This window comes from Nyctereutes procyonoides, unplaced genomic scaffold, assembly GCF_905146905.1.
Source record: "Nyctereutes procyonoides isolate TBG_1078 unplaced genomic scaffold, NYPRO_anot_genome, whole genome shotgun sequence".
Lineage (NCBI taxonomy): Eukaryota > Metazoa > Chordata > Mammalia > Carnivora > Canidae > Nyctereutes > Nyctereutes procyonoides.
The window spans coordinates 52076990-52095614 of NW_026575047.1; the positions used below are offsets into that span (position 1 = coordinate 52076990).

General features: G+C 50.3%; 1 protein-coding gene across 3 annotated transcripts in view; it reads left to right on the top strand.

Annotated features, from left to right (window-relative positions):
* LRRK1 (leucine rich repeat kinase 1) overlaps positions 1 to 18625 on the top strand; it is a 119026-nt gene that overhangs the window by 73720 nt on the left and 26681 nt on the right. For all 3 annotated transcript variants that reach the window (XM_055326460.1, XM_055326462.1, XM_055326463.1), the window contains 12 exons: positions 278 to 354; positions 5297 to 5426; positions 6062 to 6174; positions 6568 to 6782; positions 8851 to 9015; positions 9561 to 9733; positions 10729 to 10849; positions 11133 to 11292; positions 11722 to 11998; positions 14589 to 14760; positions 17132 to 17295; positions 18278 to 18417. In XM_055326460.1, coding sequence (XP_055182435.1) covers positions 278 to 354; positions 5297 to 5426; positions 6062 to 6174; positions 6568 to 6782; positions 8851 to 9015; positions 9561 to 9733; positions 10729 to 10849; positions 11133 to 11292; positions 11722 to 11998; positions 14589 to 14760; positions 17132 to 17295; positions 18278 to 18417 — 1907 coding nt within the window. The remainder of the gene's footprint in view (positions 1 to 277; positions 355 to 5296; positions 5427 to 6061; positions 6175 to 6567; positions 6783 to 8850; positions 9016 to 9560; positions 9734 to 10728; positions 10850 to 11132; positions 11293 to 11721; positions 11999 to 14588; positions 14761 to 17131; positions 17296 to 18277; positions 18418 to 18625) is intronic.

Sequence of the window (18625 nt, forward strand, 5' to 3'; positions counted from 1 at the left end):
ACAGCTCACAGCTACCTGAAATGGAAAAGCTCAAGAGTGGTTAAGCCAGCGTTAGATCACCTCTGGACATTTTTCCCACCCCAAAGACTTGGGAGCATAAGCAGTGCAATTAGCAGGCAGGGGCTGTGAGCACTTATCTAGCAGCTGCGGGGTTCCCAAACGCCCGGCAGATGGAATGTTCTCCTGTATATCCTCATGGCTCAGCATTAAACAGTAGCAGCAGCAGTTGTCATGCTGTCCTCAAAATCTGATTTTTTTTTTTTTTTTGCCCTTGCAGAACTGAAGACGGAATGAAAACAAAGCGTATTTCCTTTTTCACCACCAGAGGGCGCCAGCGCTCCGGGACCGAGACAGGTAGGGGTGTGTGTGTGTGTGTGTGTGTGTGTGTGTGTGTGTGTGTGTGTGTGTGTGTGTGTGTGTCTGTCTGTCACGTGTCCATCCGTGGGGTCAGATGAGACACCGGACGGGCAGTTCCCTGCTCCGCCACCGGGGGTCGCCCTTGCATGGGGTTTTCCCTGAAAAACCTGAGCGCGTGCTGTGCCCGTAGTTCATCAAAGTTTGGCTTGCAAATGTACTGAAACCCTCCTTACCGTTTGCAGTCCGATGAGACTGGTAGCTATTGTGTGGATGGCTCTGCCGTGAGTGAGCACTGCCCTAGAGATGGTCCGTGTGCCAGCACCTTCTGTAAGGGTCACGGCATGGAGTATGGCTTGGGGCTCCCCATTTTGCAGATGAGGAAGCTGAGGCTCCCACTGGGTTGCAGTCGTCTCAAGCTCCCATAACAAAGCACCACAGACTGGTCAACTGAGATCATAGAAATTTATGCTCTCTCAGTTCTGGAGGCTGGAAGTCTGAGATCAGGCTCCTTATGAGGGTCTTCTGGTTGTATTCTCAGAGACAGAGCAAACTCTCTGGTGTCTCTTCTTATAAGGGGCACTAATGCCATCATGGGGACCCTACGTTCATGACTTCATCTAAACCTAAATACCTCCCAAAGGCTCCAGCTCCAAATATCATCACTTGGGGCGTTAGGGCTTAGATGTATGAAGAGGATGGGAAGGACACGATCGGTCTGTAGCACAGGGGCTGTGGCTGGTCAGTGACAGAACTGGGTTTCAGCCCAGCACCTCGGGACTCCAGCCCCGAAGTCGGGAAGGGTAGCACCATAAAGTCCTCACTGCCACACTTAGAGTCTGGTGAAGCCCACATGGGAACACAGCCCCCCTGTCCTGGCCAACCTGAGTTTCTGGAGGGGCTTGGGGGCTTCCCTCAAACTCACCAGAAATGGCACGGTTCCTAGTGTGTTTCTCCTGGTCTTACAACCAGGCCAGGTCAGTAGATACTATTCCAGGAAAACAGACTTCTCTCATTCTCACAGATCTTCTGTGAGATATGGGGCAGCTGAGGACCTGTCCCTCCAGCTGCTCAGCCAGCCCTCTTTTTTAACCTGAAAGCTAAGACTTCTAAAGCTAGCAATGCACACAGAAATATCCCTCAGGACACTGTCCTGTAGAACGGGAACCAACATGTAGGTCATTCTAAATGTAACATAACTTTCTTCTTTGGCTCAGTTCATGTTGGCAAGTGCTTTTTTTTTTTTTAAGATTTTATTTATTTATTCATGAGAGACACAGGCTCCACGCAGGGAACCCGACGTGGGACCCATCGCAGGTTTCCAGGATCAGGCCCTGAGCTGAAGGCAGCGCTAAACCGCTGAGCCACCAGGGCTACCCCGGCAAGTGCCTTTTAGTACAGATGGTATAAGATGGAGTCGAGGTGTGCCAGAGCCCAAGACACATGTGCCGGCAGTGACCTAAATAATATCCACCTGTTACACTTTCTAATGAACCAGTGTATATATACATACGATACACATATGTATCAGTCATGTAGGAATGTGTGTGTTTACATATGAATGAAAAAGTAATACGTCATCAGTGGAACAGACCTAAGTCAAGATAGGAATTTAGTATATGACAAAGGTGGCATTTCGATTTTGTGGGGGGAGAATGTTTTATCATTTTAATACATACTGTGGTATAACTGCCTGTCCAGTTGGAAGGGAAAAATCATAACACTGGATTCCCTACTTTATGTCAACTACAAAAATTCCCATGTGGATTTCAGACTTAAACAAAAAAGAAAACAGGAAACATTTAGGAGAATATAGGTAAAATTTGGGATGGAAAAGACCTTTAAAAACTAGGTGGGAAAACCAGAAGCCACTAGAAAAAGACCAAAACTTCCAGCTTTGGTAAAAATCGAAAAGCTTTGTTCAGTAAAAGGCACCATAAACCAAGTCATAGGGTGGACAGAGAAGAAATATTTTCAACAAAAATCATTGCCACATAAATTGGCTGAAGTCCCTAATATACGAAGGCTGCTTACAAATTGATTTAAAAAAAAAAAAAAAAAACGCAATTGGAAAAAAAAATAGAGGAGGGCAGTGGGTATAAACAGTTTGCAGAAAAGGAAGTGCAAATGGCCCAGAAACAAATGAGGAGGCCCTATAACACACTAATGGGGACACACAATTAGGAATTTCATAACTGATCCTTTTTAAAATGAAGGGCCTTAGGACTTGGGACTTGGAGTCCAGACATAGGGATTTCACTTGGAAGGAAGGATAAACCAACACTTTCTTCTCATTGACACCCATGCGGGATGACACGCGTGACAAGTGTAGCTGGGATGGATCTCGTTCAGGCTGCCATTGCTGTGGGGTTGAGCCTCGTTCATTGGAGTGGTTTAGAAAGGCGTCTCCAGGTTAGAAACGCAGAAGTGCAAAGGAGGTAGGGCCCACCACTCATTGAGACTAGCCACTCCCTTGTGAAGCCACCAGAGTACAAGGCCAAAGGCACGCCATGAAAAGCACAACAGGAACGTGTACCAATGTTCTGGAAAATGAGTTTGCCAGTGGCCCACCGGAGCCCCTCTGGGGAGCTAGGTGAAGAGGCCACACCCCTTGGAAGTATCCCTGGCAGAGGTAGATCGTGGCGTTGGCATCTGACAAAGGCTTCTTGAGTGTTTCAATTTCGTCTCGAAAGCTGAGGCCCACCCCTGGATGAAAAGGAGACCCATTGCAAATTCTTCCCCTGTGGAGGGTTATTCTCTTGGGGGCTGTTGATCCTTGGGTGGGGAATTATCTGTATAAAAGCTAACTTGTTTGCAGACGGATAGTAAAATTCCAAGGAGATTTATGTACATTCAAGTAGTCCTATTTGTGCGGCAGCCTTGTCCAAAAATAATTTGGACAGCCGTTTTTACGGTAAAATTCAGACCAGCAGAGTCATAAATAACTTAGGAATAATTACAGTTCATAAATACCTCGAGCTGTGCTCCTCCAGGCCCGTTTCTGCTCTGGGCCAGAGACTCTATGACAGGTGTTGCCTCTGTTTGCAGTCATAATTCCTCATTCGATCCACCCATCGCTTAGAGAGGCTTCAAAAACAACTCGAAAATCAGAAAGTACCAAGGTCAGGTGTGCAGAATGTGTTCTCTGGGAGGAAAGTGAGCCTTTCTTACTGTTCTTTCAATGTGTGTTGGGGCTGGCTAACAATCATTCTTTTTCATTGAGGGGAGGAAAAAAAGTCCTTTCAAACATTTTTCTTTTTCTTAAGATTCTATTTATTTATTCATGTGTTATTATTTATCTCATGTGTTATTAAACACAGAGAGGGGAGAGAGACAGAGGCAGAGACACAGGCAGAGGGAGAGGCAGGCTCCATGCAGGGAGCCCGACGTGGGACTCGATCCCAGGTCTCCAGGATCACGCCCTGGGGTGAACACGGCGCTAAACCCCTGAGCCACTGGGGCTGCCCTCAAACATTTTTCTTAAATTCAAAGCCATCTTTAAAAATCTGTTGCATCTTTATTACACTCAAGGAGCCACTGCACCAAGTCCCCTTCCCACAGGGGGCCAGCTAGGCTGGTTCTTTTGGGCACCAATCGCAGTATCCGTTATCGCCTCTCCCGGAACATTCTCTGATGCCAGGTTACCCCATTACCATCGATACCGGACGACATTTGTGGAGAAGAGCCAGAGCAGAGGGAGGAAGTTGTGATCAAGGGCGGCGGAAAGTTTTTCCAGCCCAACAAAAGAATCCAGGCTTCTCTATCTCACTTGGCTGGCAAGAGGGCCAGAGGAGAGGGCTCGGGCCGTCTTTTATCTTGAGTTCTGGGAGCATGGAGTCCTGCCCACCAGGGAGGACAAGGCGCTTTGGAGATTTTACTGAAACCTAAGCCTCTGATCTCCATCAGCGTGTGAGTCCAAGCTCCCTGCCACATTCTCTCAGCTCCCACACTCCAGTGGCCCATAGAAGGAGCTCATGTGACATGATCTTAATAGGAATCTCATAATTAGCCTAATTAATGAAGTCTCTTAAATAATAGAGAGCTGGCTGGTTTTTTCAGAGAGTGCCATCATAGGAAGCATAGAAACCAAGCCCATCTTCTTATTTTTTTTACTCCATTGGCTTTTTTTAATTGAAGAAGACGTGTCCGTGGTAAACAGAATTTTTGAACAGTATCAAATGTGTGGGATGAATATCCAGTCTCCTCGTAATTCTCTTCCCCAGAGACAGCTGTGGGATTTAATGTGTCTCTAGTAACGATTATGTTTGTGTCTAACATACACGTATGCACATGTGTGCCTGGTGTATCCACATGCCTGTAATGCGCATGTGTGGTGTGCCTATAACATTCCTGTAACATACAGCACGTCAATATACCTGTGTGCATGTGTGGCACACACAAAAACGTCATATAGCACGAATATGCATTATAGCACACATACATATGACATACACACTTAAAATGCACGGGGGGGGTGTGTATTTGCTCGCAAGCCTGCACACACACGTTTTATAATACACAAATTAAGCCTTCTAGATGTCAGATTCCACTCCTTCCTTTTCCAGTTCACCAGTAGTCCTTGATGTCACTCCATACCCATGGACCTGCCTGCCCCATGCTCTATAAGTTGCATCTTACCCATTACTCATCAGCACCTCCCTGGGTGGGGGACACGCAGCCTGTCCCCTGTCTTTGCTGTTACAAACAGTGTGCCCACGGAGTGTCCTGCCCTCACATCTTTGCCACGTACTTGCAAGAATGTCTGTAGGACCATCCCCTAGAACTGGAATCCTTACTTAGGTCAGTAAGATGAGCACGTTACTCAGACCGATTTACTACAATGCCCTGCGGAGGTTTCACCAGCTGGTACACCCGCCTGGCCTCCACGCCGTGATCCAGAATCATCCGCAAACATCCAGTCCGTTTTGCCGTTTCTTTGCAGTGGGTGTGCTGGAATTTCCGGCCTTCCTAAGTGAGTCTTTGGAAGTCCTTTGTCTGAACGACAATCACCTGGACTCGGTCCCTCCCTCGGTTTGCCTCCTGAAGAGCTTATCGGAACTCTACCTGGGAAAGTGAGTACCCAGCCAGCGCAGGCGCACTGGCCCTTCAAGGTGTCCTCCCGTAACCCATCTGAGGACGCAGGCAGCAGGGAGAAAGAAGCCCTCTATGGACCAGGAAGCAGCAGGGAGACTTTCAGGACTGGGCTTTAGTCAAAGAGGTAGGGGAAGGGAAGACAGGGGCTGTGATGCCATGATGCACTCCTTGCTACTTGGCTCCTGTCCTGACGAGAACTGCTCAGTTATTCATCCTTCCATTTACTGAGTACCTACCGCCAGGCGCTGCTGAGGGGGCAGGGGAGTGTGCGGTGTGCAAAACAAGGAAAATATAAAATAATTCAGTTACATTGCCTTTTTGAGAAGTGACTAATAATCTTTATGGCACCATAATAAATAGAAAATATGACGACACTGGGTGGGGAGGAAATTTAGTTCTAAACCACAGGGATTTGCAGAAGACAGAGCTGCCATTTGCAATGCTGGCTTTCCAGCGAGAAAGCCTTTGGAATTGCTATCTAATGGAACATTTGAAAGCAGGGGTGCAGGAAAAGTGGACCCTAGAGACTGACGGGCTGCTGCACGTATGTGTCTGTCTGTGTGTGCTCGCACATGTGTGTGTGTCCTCCCATGATGTGTGTGTGTGCCCTCAGCAATCCTGGCCTCCGTGAGCTCCCTCCTGAGCTGGGGCAGCTGAGCAACCTCTGGCAGTTGGACATTGAAGACCTGAACATCAGCAACGTGCCCACAGAGATCAAAAAAGAAGGTAGGGCTTCCTAGGCACTGCCCCCGGAGAAAGACTGCTTAAGTCCAGAGGGTAAGGACCTGGGCTAGAAGCAGCTGGGCGACCTGTGCAGGTTACCCAGAAAGTGATTGGTGCTGAGCACCAGTGTATTGCAATTAGCCATAGGATAAACCTATCTGTGATTCTGTGGGCAGGAAGGATATTGTCTATCCGAACACCATTCGGATTCCACTTTTGGGGTAATTATGACTGCACCTTCTTCGCATCAAACCCAATCGCCCTCTCCACTCCCTACCACCCATTAGAACATATGGAAGGTATTCCTTAAAGACAGGATTTTGTTTCCCAAGAGCTGTGAGCATGTTCTTGTCCATGTGTCAGCAGCATTTTCCCCCACTCTGTGATTTTGTGTAGGCCCCAAAGCGATGTTGTCTTACCTGCGTGCTCAACTGCGGAAAGCAGAGAAGTGCAAGCTGATGAAAATGATCATCGTGGGTCCTCCTCGCCAGGGCAAGTCCACCCTCCTGGAGATCTTACAGACGGGGAGGGCCCCCCAGGTGGTGCACAGCGAGGCCACCATCAGGACCACCAAGTGGGAGCTCCAGAGGCCAGCTGGCTCGAGAGCCAAGGTCAAGGATGGTCGGCGTGCAGAGTCCCCATGGGTGGGAGGGAGCTTCCTGTGCCCCTTCTGTCTCCTCTCCAGAGAGCCTGGGATTTTCACAGCCTGGTGTCTGATACCCAGGATATTTGCAGGGGCTGTTGCGTGCTGTTTCAAACCAGCTACTGCCAAGGGCCGTGAATAATTTCGTAATAATCTCCTAACATGCCCTCATGGTTGTTCTGTTCTTTTAAAATTTTATTTTTTTTTGAGAGAGAGAGAGAAGCACAAGCTGAGAGGAGGGGTAGAGGGAGAGGGAGAAGCAGACCCTCTGCTGAGTGGGGAGCCCCATGCAGGGCTCAACCCCAGGATACTAGGATCACGGGATCATGACCTGAGCCGAAGGCAGATGCTTAACCGACTGAGCCACCCAAGTGCCCCGGTTGTTCTGTTCTAAGTTGAGGCTTCAGGCCAATAGTTCTTAATCTTGGCTGTCCATTAGATTTCTTTGATGAGCTTCTAAAGACAGCAGGGGCCAGGCCTTGCCACTCCTGGCCCTATGGATTGCAATTCAAACAGAATGGATGCTCTGTCCTTCCTGACACCTGCTTTCACCCCAAGTTCTGAAAAGTCTTGATCTTCAGCCCTATTTAAAATGAATCCTTTGGTAAACCTATTAATCATCTACTTTGCCACTCAGTATGAGACAAAGGAAAATGAAAATTGTCTTGTATTAGAATCAGAGAAAAGAGCCTGCAGAAGGGCTAGGACATAGCACATGCCCTTAGCTGTTTCTCCCAGCTCAGGGATGGAACGCACACCTATAATGCCTCCCTTACCTGTTGCTGTATTTGTGGTCACACAGAACCACACGGGGATCCAGGTGCGAGGAGCCTTGGGGCCAGAGGCTGCATGATTTATCCCCACAGCCCCCAGGACAGGGCCAGCTAGAGATAGGTTTCCTTGCAAAAGTCTTTTACACAAAATCACTTTCCAAGTCAGGCATTCCAGTTCAGGTCATTAGGCATTTAAACTGTCTTCTAGAGAGCAGGGTCCTGCCCTGTAATGCCTTGTAACGCCAGAACGATTGGTTACTTAATACCAGCAGTACCATCACCACCACCCCTGAACACCCCAGGAGTGAATCTCACTAACTCCTGTCCAGAACGTCTCTAAAGTCACCCATAATCTCTGGATTCTCTCCTATTTTTTTGGTTTTGGGTTTTTGGGGTTTTTTTGAGTAGTGACTCAGTATCACTTTCTTTCAACTGGTCTGTTGCAAATGCTTTCCAAGGTCAGAGAGGTGAATTGCTGTTTCCATTTTTCCTGTCCTTTGGCGTCCACTTCCATTTGGCCAGCATTATAATTTCCCCTCCTAACCTTTCGAATGCTGAGCTGTGTCACTGCCCGTGTGTCTGGGCCCTCAGCCAGTTCAGAACAGCTGTCCATTTTCATGCCTTTGCAAAAGCCGGTCAGCACGCCTTGTCTTGGCCTCCTCTTGGAGGCCAAAATGCAATGTCGTGCAAACGATTCTTTGCTGCAGGAAACTGCAGTCCTAGTTGCTGGGGCCAGACTCTGACCTCATAGGACAATAGAGAAACCACCGTTTACACAGCCTTTCCTGGCAGCACAACAGCACATCTGTTGTTTGATTCCACGTCAGGCAGCTGCCATTATCCTTGGTGGGCGCCGCCTCCCAGCCTACGCAAGTTCAGAGGCCCATCTCCTCGGCCTCACCCTCGCAGGCATGGATGGAGTTTAAGCCTTGGGTGAGCGCTGACGTCAGCACCAGGGTGTCCCCTCCAGTAGGGAACCATCTGCAGCAGAGACAGAGGCAGGACAGTGTCCCCAGCGTTCTGCAGATACAGTTGGACACAAACACCCCAGCCCACAGGAGCCAGCCGTCCAGGGCCGGGCCCCCTGCTCTGTTGGCGGTAGATAGGAGCTTCCAGAAGTCCCTCTCTTGGGTTACTTGATTCCTGAGACAAACAGCAGGATGAGGAAAGCCCTTCCCGTGCTGTGCCTGAGCAATCTCAACGTGTTTGGCTATAGCCTTGGTCCCTAACTGCCTCCTGTCACTGTTCTTGTTGCACAAGCAGGTGGATTCTGTGGAATTCACCGTCTGGGACATCGGAGGCCCCGCCAGCATGGCCACTGTCAACCAGTGCTTCTTCACGGACAAGGCCCTGTACGTGGTGGTCTGGAACCTGGCACTGGGGGAGGAGGCCGTGGCCAGCCTCCAGTTTTGGCTGCTCAACATTGAGGTGAGGAGGCACCAGCCCTGCAGCTCTCGGGCCTCGGAACATCACGGGGAGCAGGGTGAGGGGGTCTGCTGCTGCTCTGAAGCATCCCCTTGACTGCAGAAATAAAAGGAATGGTCAGGGAGAAACGCTTGGCATCTTGGTAGGCTTTCAGAGGACCCAGAATCAGGTCACGGTGAAGCGCTTCAAACCCTCCTTGACCAGGTGATTATCAGCACTCTTAACTTTAAGAGCCCCCACCCCCGACTCTTGGACACAAAAGGAAGACAGAGCTCCCGTCTCACGAGTCAAGGTGGCAAGAGCCTGGATGCAGGCCACAGCCACAGGAAGCTGACATACAGGCTGAGGGGATCAGAAATCCAGCTCTTCTGGGGTGCCTCATGCAACCCCTCAGTGTATAACATGCCCTCGAGGCTTACAGAGCGGAGTGTGGGGCACAGTCCTGGGTGGTGCCGAGGGTCGGCTCGCCTCTATGCCTGGGAGCTATGTCCCAGTCTCTTCTTGGAGCGAAGGGAGCCGATGCTCAGCTGTGGGGTTCTCTCTGGCAGGCCAAGGCCCCAAATGCTGTGGTGCTGGTGGTCGGAACACACCTGGACTTAATCGAAACCAAATTCCGAGTGGAGAGAATTGCAACGCTGCGCGCCTATGTGCTGGCGCTCTGCCGCTCACCATCTGGGTCCCGGGCCACAGGCTTCCCAGACATCACCTTCAAACACTTGCAGTGAGTGTCCTGCTCTCTCTTGCCTGGTGCCTGGCTGTGGCTGAGGCTGCTGCTCCTTCACCTGTCCATCTGCCGGGGGCCACCGGGATCTGCCTACAGAGGGCTCCTGAGCCAGAGCAGACCAGACCACCCCGGGGAGGGCAAGCTCCCTCTAGTGGGCAGGCAGGGCAGAGCCTCTCCATGCTTCCCTCGGGGTCCCCTCCCCCCTGGGGCCAATGCTGAGCATGCACAGTCCTGATGGGACCAGGAGATAGAAATGCGTGTGCCTGCCACTCGTCACATTTGCTGATCTCTGACCAATCGCAGACCCAGGTGTGGTCCTGGTCCTCACACTGGGTCTGAGCGGTCCCGGCCACTGCCAGTGGGACCAGAGCCCTGGGCTTGTTGCTTCTCTCTTGACTCACGACAGCCCTGTGGGGCTATGGGAGTCCTTGTGCCCACTTCACAGGCGATGGAACAGGCCCAGCAAGTTAAGGAAGCATTCTCTCGTAGGAATGAAGTGTGAGTTGCTGTGCTGGTAGCTCTCAGGTTCCTTCACCCCACTCCCCCTGGGTGGAGTGCTGCAGACCTTGGTGCAGGGCCAGCCTGGGGACACCTCCATCTGCCCCAGAATGCAGGATCTGGCTGGTCCTGATGCAGAATTTCAGGAATTCTTCGTGTGCCCTTGAGGACACCCTGAGGCCGGCGATAAAACAGGGGCACTGGCCCTGGGCCAGAACCGGGTCCACCCCAAGTGTGCTCCCTTCCAGCTTGTGGGGGGTGGGGGGTGTCACCTGGCACCTTTGGTCCTCACTTTCCTCCTCCTCAGGACACATACTACATCGCTCCCAGCACAGAGCTTTGCATTGAGAGCTTAATACATTTCTCTGTGTTCACCCTTCATGGGTTCTTTTAACTTGCCAGCCTTAGGGATGAAATTTTGGGACACAGATGCTGCAGCACTTGTCAGTGAGAAGAGGTGTGATGAGTGATCACGTTCTGTTTTGCACTCACAGTGAGCTCTCCTGTAAGAGTCTGGAAGGCCAGGAGGGCCTACGGCAGCTGATTTTCCATGTCACGTGCAACATGAAGGATGTGGGCAGCACCATCGGCTGCCAGAGACTTGCGGGGAGGCTGGTGGGTACCGTAGGCAGGATCCCACTGAAGCCAGAGGGGCTGCTCCCTGTTCGCCAGGAATCTAAACTTCCCAGCCCCCCATTGTCAAACACGTGTGCTGCGTGCTTAGGCTCAACGGTCCCCCATGCGAGCAGTTTTCTGGGGCAGGGGTGGGGAAGGCTGGGGATGGGGCAGCGAGAAGGGAAGTTCACACACTCAAGCCTCCGAGGGCAGCAAGCAGGGTTGGGTGGGCCGGGCACACCTCAGGACCTGAGGGGCCCAGCCTGCCCCCTCTGCACCCCAGATCCCCAGGAGCTACCTGAGCCTCCAGGAGGCTGTGCTGGCAGAGCAGCAGCACCGTAGCCTGAGCGACGACGTGCAGTATCTCACAGACAGGCAGCTGGAGCAGCTGGTGGAGCAGATGCCTGACAATGACATCAAAGACTATGAGGACCTGCAGTCGGGTGAGCGGGCAGGCCAGGAGGGCAGGTGGACGGGACACAAGCATGGGGCCTCCAGAAAGGGAGACTCCCCTTTTTCACTGCTCTGCACCTGTCTGCGAATGACTGTCAGAGCACTTCAGGTGGTTGTGACACGGGAGTCATAGATACATTTTCACAAGGAGCCAGATCTGCAGAGATAGATGGAGAATCTGGATGATGGAGGTCCGCAGACCGGAGTCCTCCTGCTGGCCATCAGATCGGCACGTTGGAGAGTGTTATGAGGTGCCACCAGGAAACCAGTGACAGGGCAGCAGGCCCTGCTAAAGGGCCGTGTATGCCTGGGACCATTGATTGCTTCCTAAGGAAAATTTGTGACCTGGGTCCCCTAGGTCACCCCAGAGTCCCTTTCACTCTGTCTGATGCTGCTTCATCCTCCCCTTCCCTGGGCAGCCATCAGCTTCCTCATCGAGACTGGCACCCTGCTCCATTTCCCCGACACCAGCCATGGCCTGCGCAACCTCTACTTCCTTGACCCCATCTGGTTATCCGAATGTCTGCAGCGGATCTTCAACATCAAGGGCTCCCGGTCGGTGGCCAAGAATGGGGTGATCCGAGCAGAGGACCTCAGGATGCTGCTGGTGGGGACCGGCTTCACACAGCAGACAGAGGAGCAGTACTTCCAGTTCCTGGCCAAGTTTGAGATCGCCCTTCCTGTGGCCAATGACAGGTAAAGCCACTGCTGGGCTGTTCCCACTGCTCACTGGAGGATAGAGTAGAGACTGGGGTTACTGGAGGCTTGAAGAAGAGTTCTAGGCATGGGCCATGGGGAGGGCCTGCCTGCCCAGGCCAGCTGCTCCTTCCTGGGCCACGCATATCTCTTTCTGGTGGGGGGTGGGGAGGAGGTGTTCAAAGAAATGCATTTACTGAAAAATACAGGAGAACACACAAGAATGGCATTAGAAATATCTTGCCGGCAGGGTTGGGGGGGGTGTTTCATGTTTTAGAGGGTTGATTGCATGGTTATTTAGTGAATGCAAATGGGATAAGTGACAAGGATGTGCATGCTAATTACACAGCTGGGCTTCATAATGCAGGGAGGGCAGGGGCCGGGGTGGGATTGGGCGCACGTGGTCTGATCTATGAGAGATGCTACATCTGAACGAGCCAGGCACACAGGGCCTCTATGCTAGAATTTCAGTTTTAGCCACTTTCTGGATCTGATCCTGATGTTGTCCACAAAGCAGTAGCCGGGACCCCGAATCTGCAGACCTTTACCATGCACCTACCAGAGTCCCTATCACCAACTGCCCACACCCCAATCCCAGAGCTCTGGGGACATGCATACCAGAGGCTCCTGGTAAGCTGGTCTGGACCCTGTGTGGCCAGCCCAGAGACTCTACCTGCATAGACTGGGCCTTCTGGGAGCCAGACCTGGGCCACTGAGCCCGAGGCACCGCCCAGATTTCTGCTCAACCTTATAACTATGGGAGAGGGTCTCTTATTGCTCCAGGCCCCTAGGAGGCAAGAGTGAGTCCTATAAGGAGAAATCCCAAAGAGGAATTGAAAGTCCATGTGATCCCCCATACCATGACCTATGTGTGTCCTTGACTTTGATCCATGCAAAGTGAGGCAGCCTCTGAGTTTACAGCATTGCCAAAGTCTGACCGTTTTCCAGTTATTTTTATCTATAGGTTAGAGGAAAGAGGGGTTGCCAGCCTGACTCAGTAAAACCAAGTCAGTTATACACACATGTATATGTCTGGTTGAACCATAAAATCCGCCAGGTCATGGCCAAGTCTTCAAGGAGGCTTATAGGACAGCAGGTGAGACCACAGAGCCAGAATGCCTGAGTATGAATCCCGACTGCCTTTCTTATCTCATCTGTACAATGGGAATAATACTATTATCAACTAGTATTGCAATTATGAGGATTAAGTGGGATTATACATGTAAAGTATGAAAAGTGTCTCTTGCACAGAAGAGCTCCAAAGATGGGGCATCTGGGTGGCTCAATTGGGTTAAGTGCCACCTCTTGATTTCAGGTCGGGTCACCATTTCAGGGTCTTGAGGTCAAGCACACATGGGGCTCCTTGTTTAGCAAGGAGTCTGCTTGAGATTCTCTCTCCCTCTGCCCCTCCCCCTGCTTGCTCTCTTTCTTTCTCTCTCTCTCTCTCACCTGTCTCTCTAAAATAAATAAATCTTAAAAAAAAAAAGCCTCGAAGACATTAGGTGTCATCAGCATTATTATTGTTACTCTTTATATTAAATACTCATAGCCAGTGGCATCTGGTTCCACATAAAGTCGCAAATGTCCAAGCATTTTCCATTTTAGCACAGGTATGATGGTTCCCTTGGGGTCTCCCCCACTGCACAGCCCGCATCCACAGCCCCCGTCCATCCTGCACCAACCCTGTGGGACAGGTGTCCTTTCTCTTCCCACGCCAGGAAAGCAGAATCCACAAAAGGTTACACCATGTGCTGAAGACACAATGCCAGGATAGACACTTCTACAAAATTTTCAGGGGTCTCTTCCAGAACGTTCTAATGATGTTTTGTTGGAGCTAAACCAGTGTATTTTAAAAGCCTCTGGGTAGCTGAAGGCAAGACCTTTGTTAAGAAGAAGGCACATCTGAGGGCCACCCTGTGCCTACCTCCACAGCCCCACACGCACAGAAGATGCTGGTTTTCAGGCGTGCTCTTGAAGGGGCCTCCCCAGCTTCAGCTGTTGTCAACTGACTCGGTGACTCAGCAGGTTTATGATGAGCAAGTGCACTCTCATAAAACATCCCTCGGTGCACAAACAGCCTCATTTTAACTTTTAAAGGCGACGGTGTTGTCTCAACCAGCCAAGAACAATAAATAGCTTCAAGGGCCAGAAACAGGACTCTGACCCCAATGTCTGCATGGTCTTTGGAACTGTGCGGCCATACCCATGTCTCCTTCACGGTTCTGAGTTAGTTTTAAACGATTCCCCAATCACAGCCCTGTTTACAAAGAGCGAACCAAGATTTGCCATGTCTGATGTGTTACTGATGCAGACCTTTTCATATCTTCCCTTAGCATGTTCTAGTGGCTGTCCTACAGACCTGCCTTGAGAGGTTTCTCTGCTGTGCCCATCTTCATTTCCTCTTGGAGCCTTCATTGTCAAGTACAGAAACTAGAAACTACTCGGTCTTTCTAGGAGTAGAATTCCAGAGGCCCTGGAGGGGAGGGCACCAGGGCCGCATGCCCAGGCCAGGCTGTGTGTGTGCCAGGGTCAGGGCACCCACGGCAGACCCTGGCCGCGCCGTTCACCTGTCCCTTCCAATGTGTTCCAGCTACCTTCTGCCACACCTCCTTCCGTCCAAGCCTGGCCTGGACACCCACAGCATGCAGCACCCCAAGGCCAACACCATTCAGAGAGTGTTTAAGATGAGTTTCGTTCCTGTCGGCTTTTGGCAAAGGTTTATAGCACGGATGCTGATCAGCCTGGCGGAGATGGACCTGCAGGTAGCCGCAGCTTCTGCGTGGGGGAGGGCGTACAGGGAGCTGTGCCCTTTCGGGAGGCAGAGGCCTTTTGCTGGAAGGGCTTCAGCATAGCTTCAGCAAAGCTGAGGACCAGGAGGCCAGCCTGGCATAGCTGCCTTCTCTTCTGTCGGCTGGCAGACCCATTTGAGCCATTCTGTGAATCCCAAACCAGCACCTAGCTGGCTCAGAAAACTCATTTTAGGAACCATGGTTGAAAACCAATGCACATCAAAAATCCCCTCAAAGGCTTGTTAGAACATAAATGGCCGGGCCCCCTCAAAGGGTTTGATTCAGGGGGTGGGGACTGGGACCCAGCATTTTGTGTATCAAAGCACCGTCCCCAGTGATGCTTTGGGTTTGGGGACCACACTTGGAGGACCATGGCTTTCGAACCATGGTTTTGCCACTCAGGCTGTGCACTACACTTACCTGGGGAGCTTCCAACAGACATGGGCAGAGCACAGGCTGCCCCAGTTAGAATCTCTGGATACACCACCAGGCACTGCGAGTTTTTAAGGCTTGCCAGGTGATTTCACTATCTAGTCAAGCTTAAGAACCACTGGTGTAGATCTTTAACTTGGTCTGGAAGCAATGAAGTTATTTTCTGTGGATTCACCTGGGGTGGTTGTAAGGCATCCTGGCTGTCCGCCAATATTAATTTAATGGAAAACAGTAACATGAAAGTAGCATTTGTCTAGAGTGGTGTTTCTCAAAGTGGGATTCCTGGACCAGCAGAAGCAGCCTCACCTGGGAACTTGTTAGAAATGCAAATCTTTGGGCCCACCCCACATCCACTATTTCAGAAACTCCAGGATGGAGCCCAACCCTGTTTTTTTTTTCACAAGGCTTCCAGGGAATTCTGACCCACTCTACAATAATAGCACCCTTGGCATAAACCTGGACTATTGAATAGTTGATGTTAAATTCAGTATGAGTTTCTTTTTGCCACATTCAAATTAAAAGGCCCTTATGGAATTAATGACTCCTTGGCTAAATAAAGATATTCTTTGATCTTCCCATATTGCTGAAATGTTAAAAAGTAAAGAGAGCCTGAAAACCCTAACTGCTGTGGCGCATGTGGGCGAAGGAACTTGTTTGCAAGGCCTAGGGGCTCTGTGATGATGGGAAGAGTGGGTGCAGGAGCTGGTTCTTCCACAGGTCTGATTCCATCGCTCTGCCCTCCCTTTGAACTTGTCCTCCTGCCATATTCTAAGTGGGAGGTCATAGAACACAGTGCTGTCATCGTGTGAGGCCTGAGCTCCCAAGTGGGCTCTGTGTTGGGGATGGGGGCCCAGCTGGGTGTGGAGGCAGGCGCCCTTCCAGGCAGCATCCTTCACTCAAAATGAGATGAAAAGTCCCATTGAAATTCAGATGAGGAGAAGGAGTTCAGTCTCAGGAGTAATCAAAAGCATACAAATTCAAGCAAGGATGAGATGCTGGCCACCTTGCACCTTTCACAAATCAGCAGAGTAAAGCCACCGTAGCCAGCCCAGAAGCATGACACAGGTTCATACACTGTGGTCAGTGTATACATAGTCTGATTGTTTCAAAAGTGGTTCCTCAATACGTATCCAGAGCCTAAAAACGTTCAGACCCTTTGACGGATTAATCCTACGGCTAAAAATGTGAACTAAGGAAATCATTTGAAATCAGAGAACACTTTATGACTTTTCATGCATCATTGGCCCATTTGAGGGAGCAAAACATTGAAACAACCTATATATTCAGAGAAATGAATGATCTGGAAAGTTACTATAAAATATTGAACTTTGAAAAAAAAACAAAAAACAGAAAAAAAAATATTGAACTTTGGAAAAATGACTTTTGTATGAGTCTGGATGGCATAGGAAACATGAAGTTCTTAAATGTATATGAAATTAGAAATTTAGAAAATTAGAAATACAAAACCAGAAAATACAGCTTCAGCTGGTTTTCCAAACATATACATAGAAAAAGAAAAAAAAATCTTAGGATAAAATATATCAAAATCCCTGCTTTGTGGTAAGTTGTTTTGGTTTCTTTTGTACATTTTCTGTATTTTCTACATTTTTCTAACAAAGTTTTGCTTGTCAAATCAGGAAAGGTTTGAAATAGGAGAGCCTTTTATCAATCCTTTGGGAAAAATGTGCTCCCAGAGTATTGTGGGGTCCTCTCCAGATAATACAGTGTTTAATTTGGCAACAGGATGCGTGGTGATGGAGGAGGAGGCGGTGGGAAGACGGAGGCGGGGGGGGGGGGGGGGGGGGGGGGGGGGGGGGATGGTATGCACGATGGGCCAGGCCGACCTCTTCCGAGCTCTGCCCAAGGCCAGCGAGGAGGCTGGAATACTTAAGCAGGATCTTTTCTCTTTCAGCTTTTTGAAAACAAGAAGAATACTAAAAGCAGGCACAGGAAAGTCACCATTTATAGTTTTACAGGAAGCCAGAGAAATCGCTGTAGCACATTCAGAGTGAAAAGAAATCAGACCATCTATTGGCAGGAAGGGCTCCTGGTCACTTTTGATGGGGGCTACCTCAGGTAGGAATACTCGGGAACCCACCTGACAGGGGCAGCCTGAGGCCATGGGAACAGCCTCCTTGGCCGCCTTCTCTGGGAGACAGTCCCCTCAGGGTCCAGAGTTCTCCCCAGAGCAACACATCATGGCAGCTTGTTGAGATCCTCCCCAAAAAATGTCTAGAGCACCCCCATCTCCTCATCCCTCCTCCTTTCTCCTCGCAGGACAGGAAAGGTAAGGGAGGGTCTGGTGACCACAGCCCACGGCCACTGAACTCTGGGATGAGAGCCTGCAGTGGTCACTTAGGTGGTCCCTTAGGTGATGCCTGCAGGGCCCTTGCTGCCATCTGGCCCTGTCTTCTCGTCCTATGTGATGATGGCCTAGGTGACACCAGGGGTCCTACAGGCAGCATAACAAGATACACAACTTAGCTCCCCTTTTCTGTTTTCTTTACCTTTTTGAGAGAAAGACATCAAGTCAGCTTGAGAAGTTTAATAAATGACTTTTAATCAGCTTCAATAAACACGCAAAGTTATTTCATCTTTACACTGAATTTTTCAAAATATTCTTCAGCTCCGTGAAGGAGAAGGGTGAAGTATCCTCTTTGGAGGGCCTGACTTGAGTTTTTCTTGGTGCCTAGTGCTCTCATATAGATGTTCCCACTTAAAGCTCACAGCTGCCAGCTGGCAAATGAGAATCTCATAGTTCAGAGAAGGCGAGAACCTGCCCCAAGGTCCCACTTGGGGGACTGACCCCTGCCTGAGCATCCATTACGGCCAAGTCCCCGCTCTGGCCACATCACCATGTTGGGAAGTGGTGGAGGGGACAAGGCATGGTCACATACACAGGGACGCAAACACGGAGGCCCCCTTGATAGTCCTGCAGAGGCACAGAGTCCTGGGTTGGGGGTGGGGGTGGGGTCCCTGAGGTCTGGAGGCACAGAGATAGATCATCCCAGGGCCCCCAACGCCAGATCACAGAGGGCTCTTTGTTTCTGGGTTGCAGTGTGGAATCCTCAGACGTGAACTGGAAAAAGAAAAAAAGCGGAGGGATAAAAATCATTTGCCAGTCGGAAATGAGGGACTTCTCCGCGATGGCTTTTATCACAGACCATGTCAATTCCCTGATCGATCAGTGGTTTCCCGGTAAGAAAACGTTCTGGAACCGAGTCTTTGCTCATGTTAGTATTTCTTTATGAATCAAGGTGGGGCTTGTTATCTGGGGAGCAGAAGTCTCACTGGGATTCAGCCCAAGGAAACCAGAGAGGTCCTAAGCACCCTTTGGCAGAATCCTGGTCCCTGGGGAAGTCTGGGAGTGACACGGGGTCAGGAGCTATGGGGAAAATATGGGCCT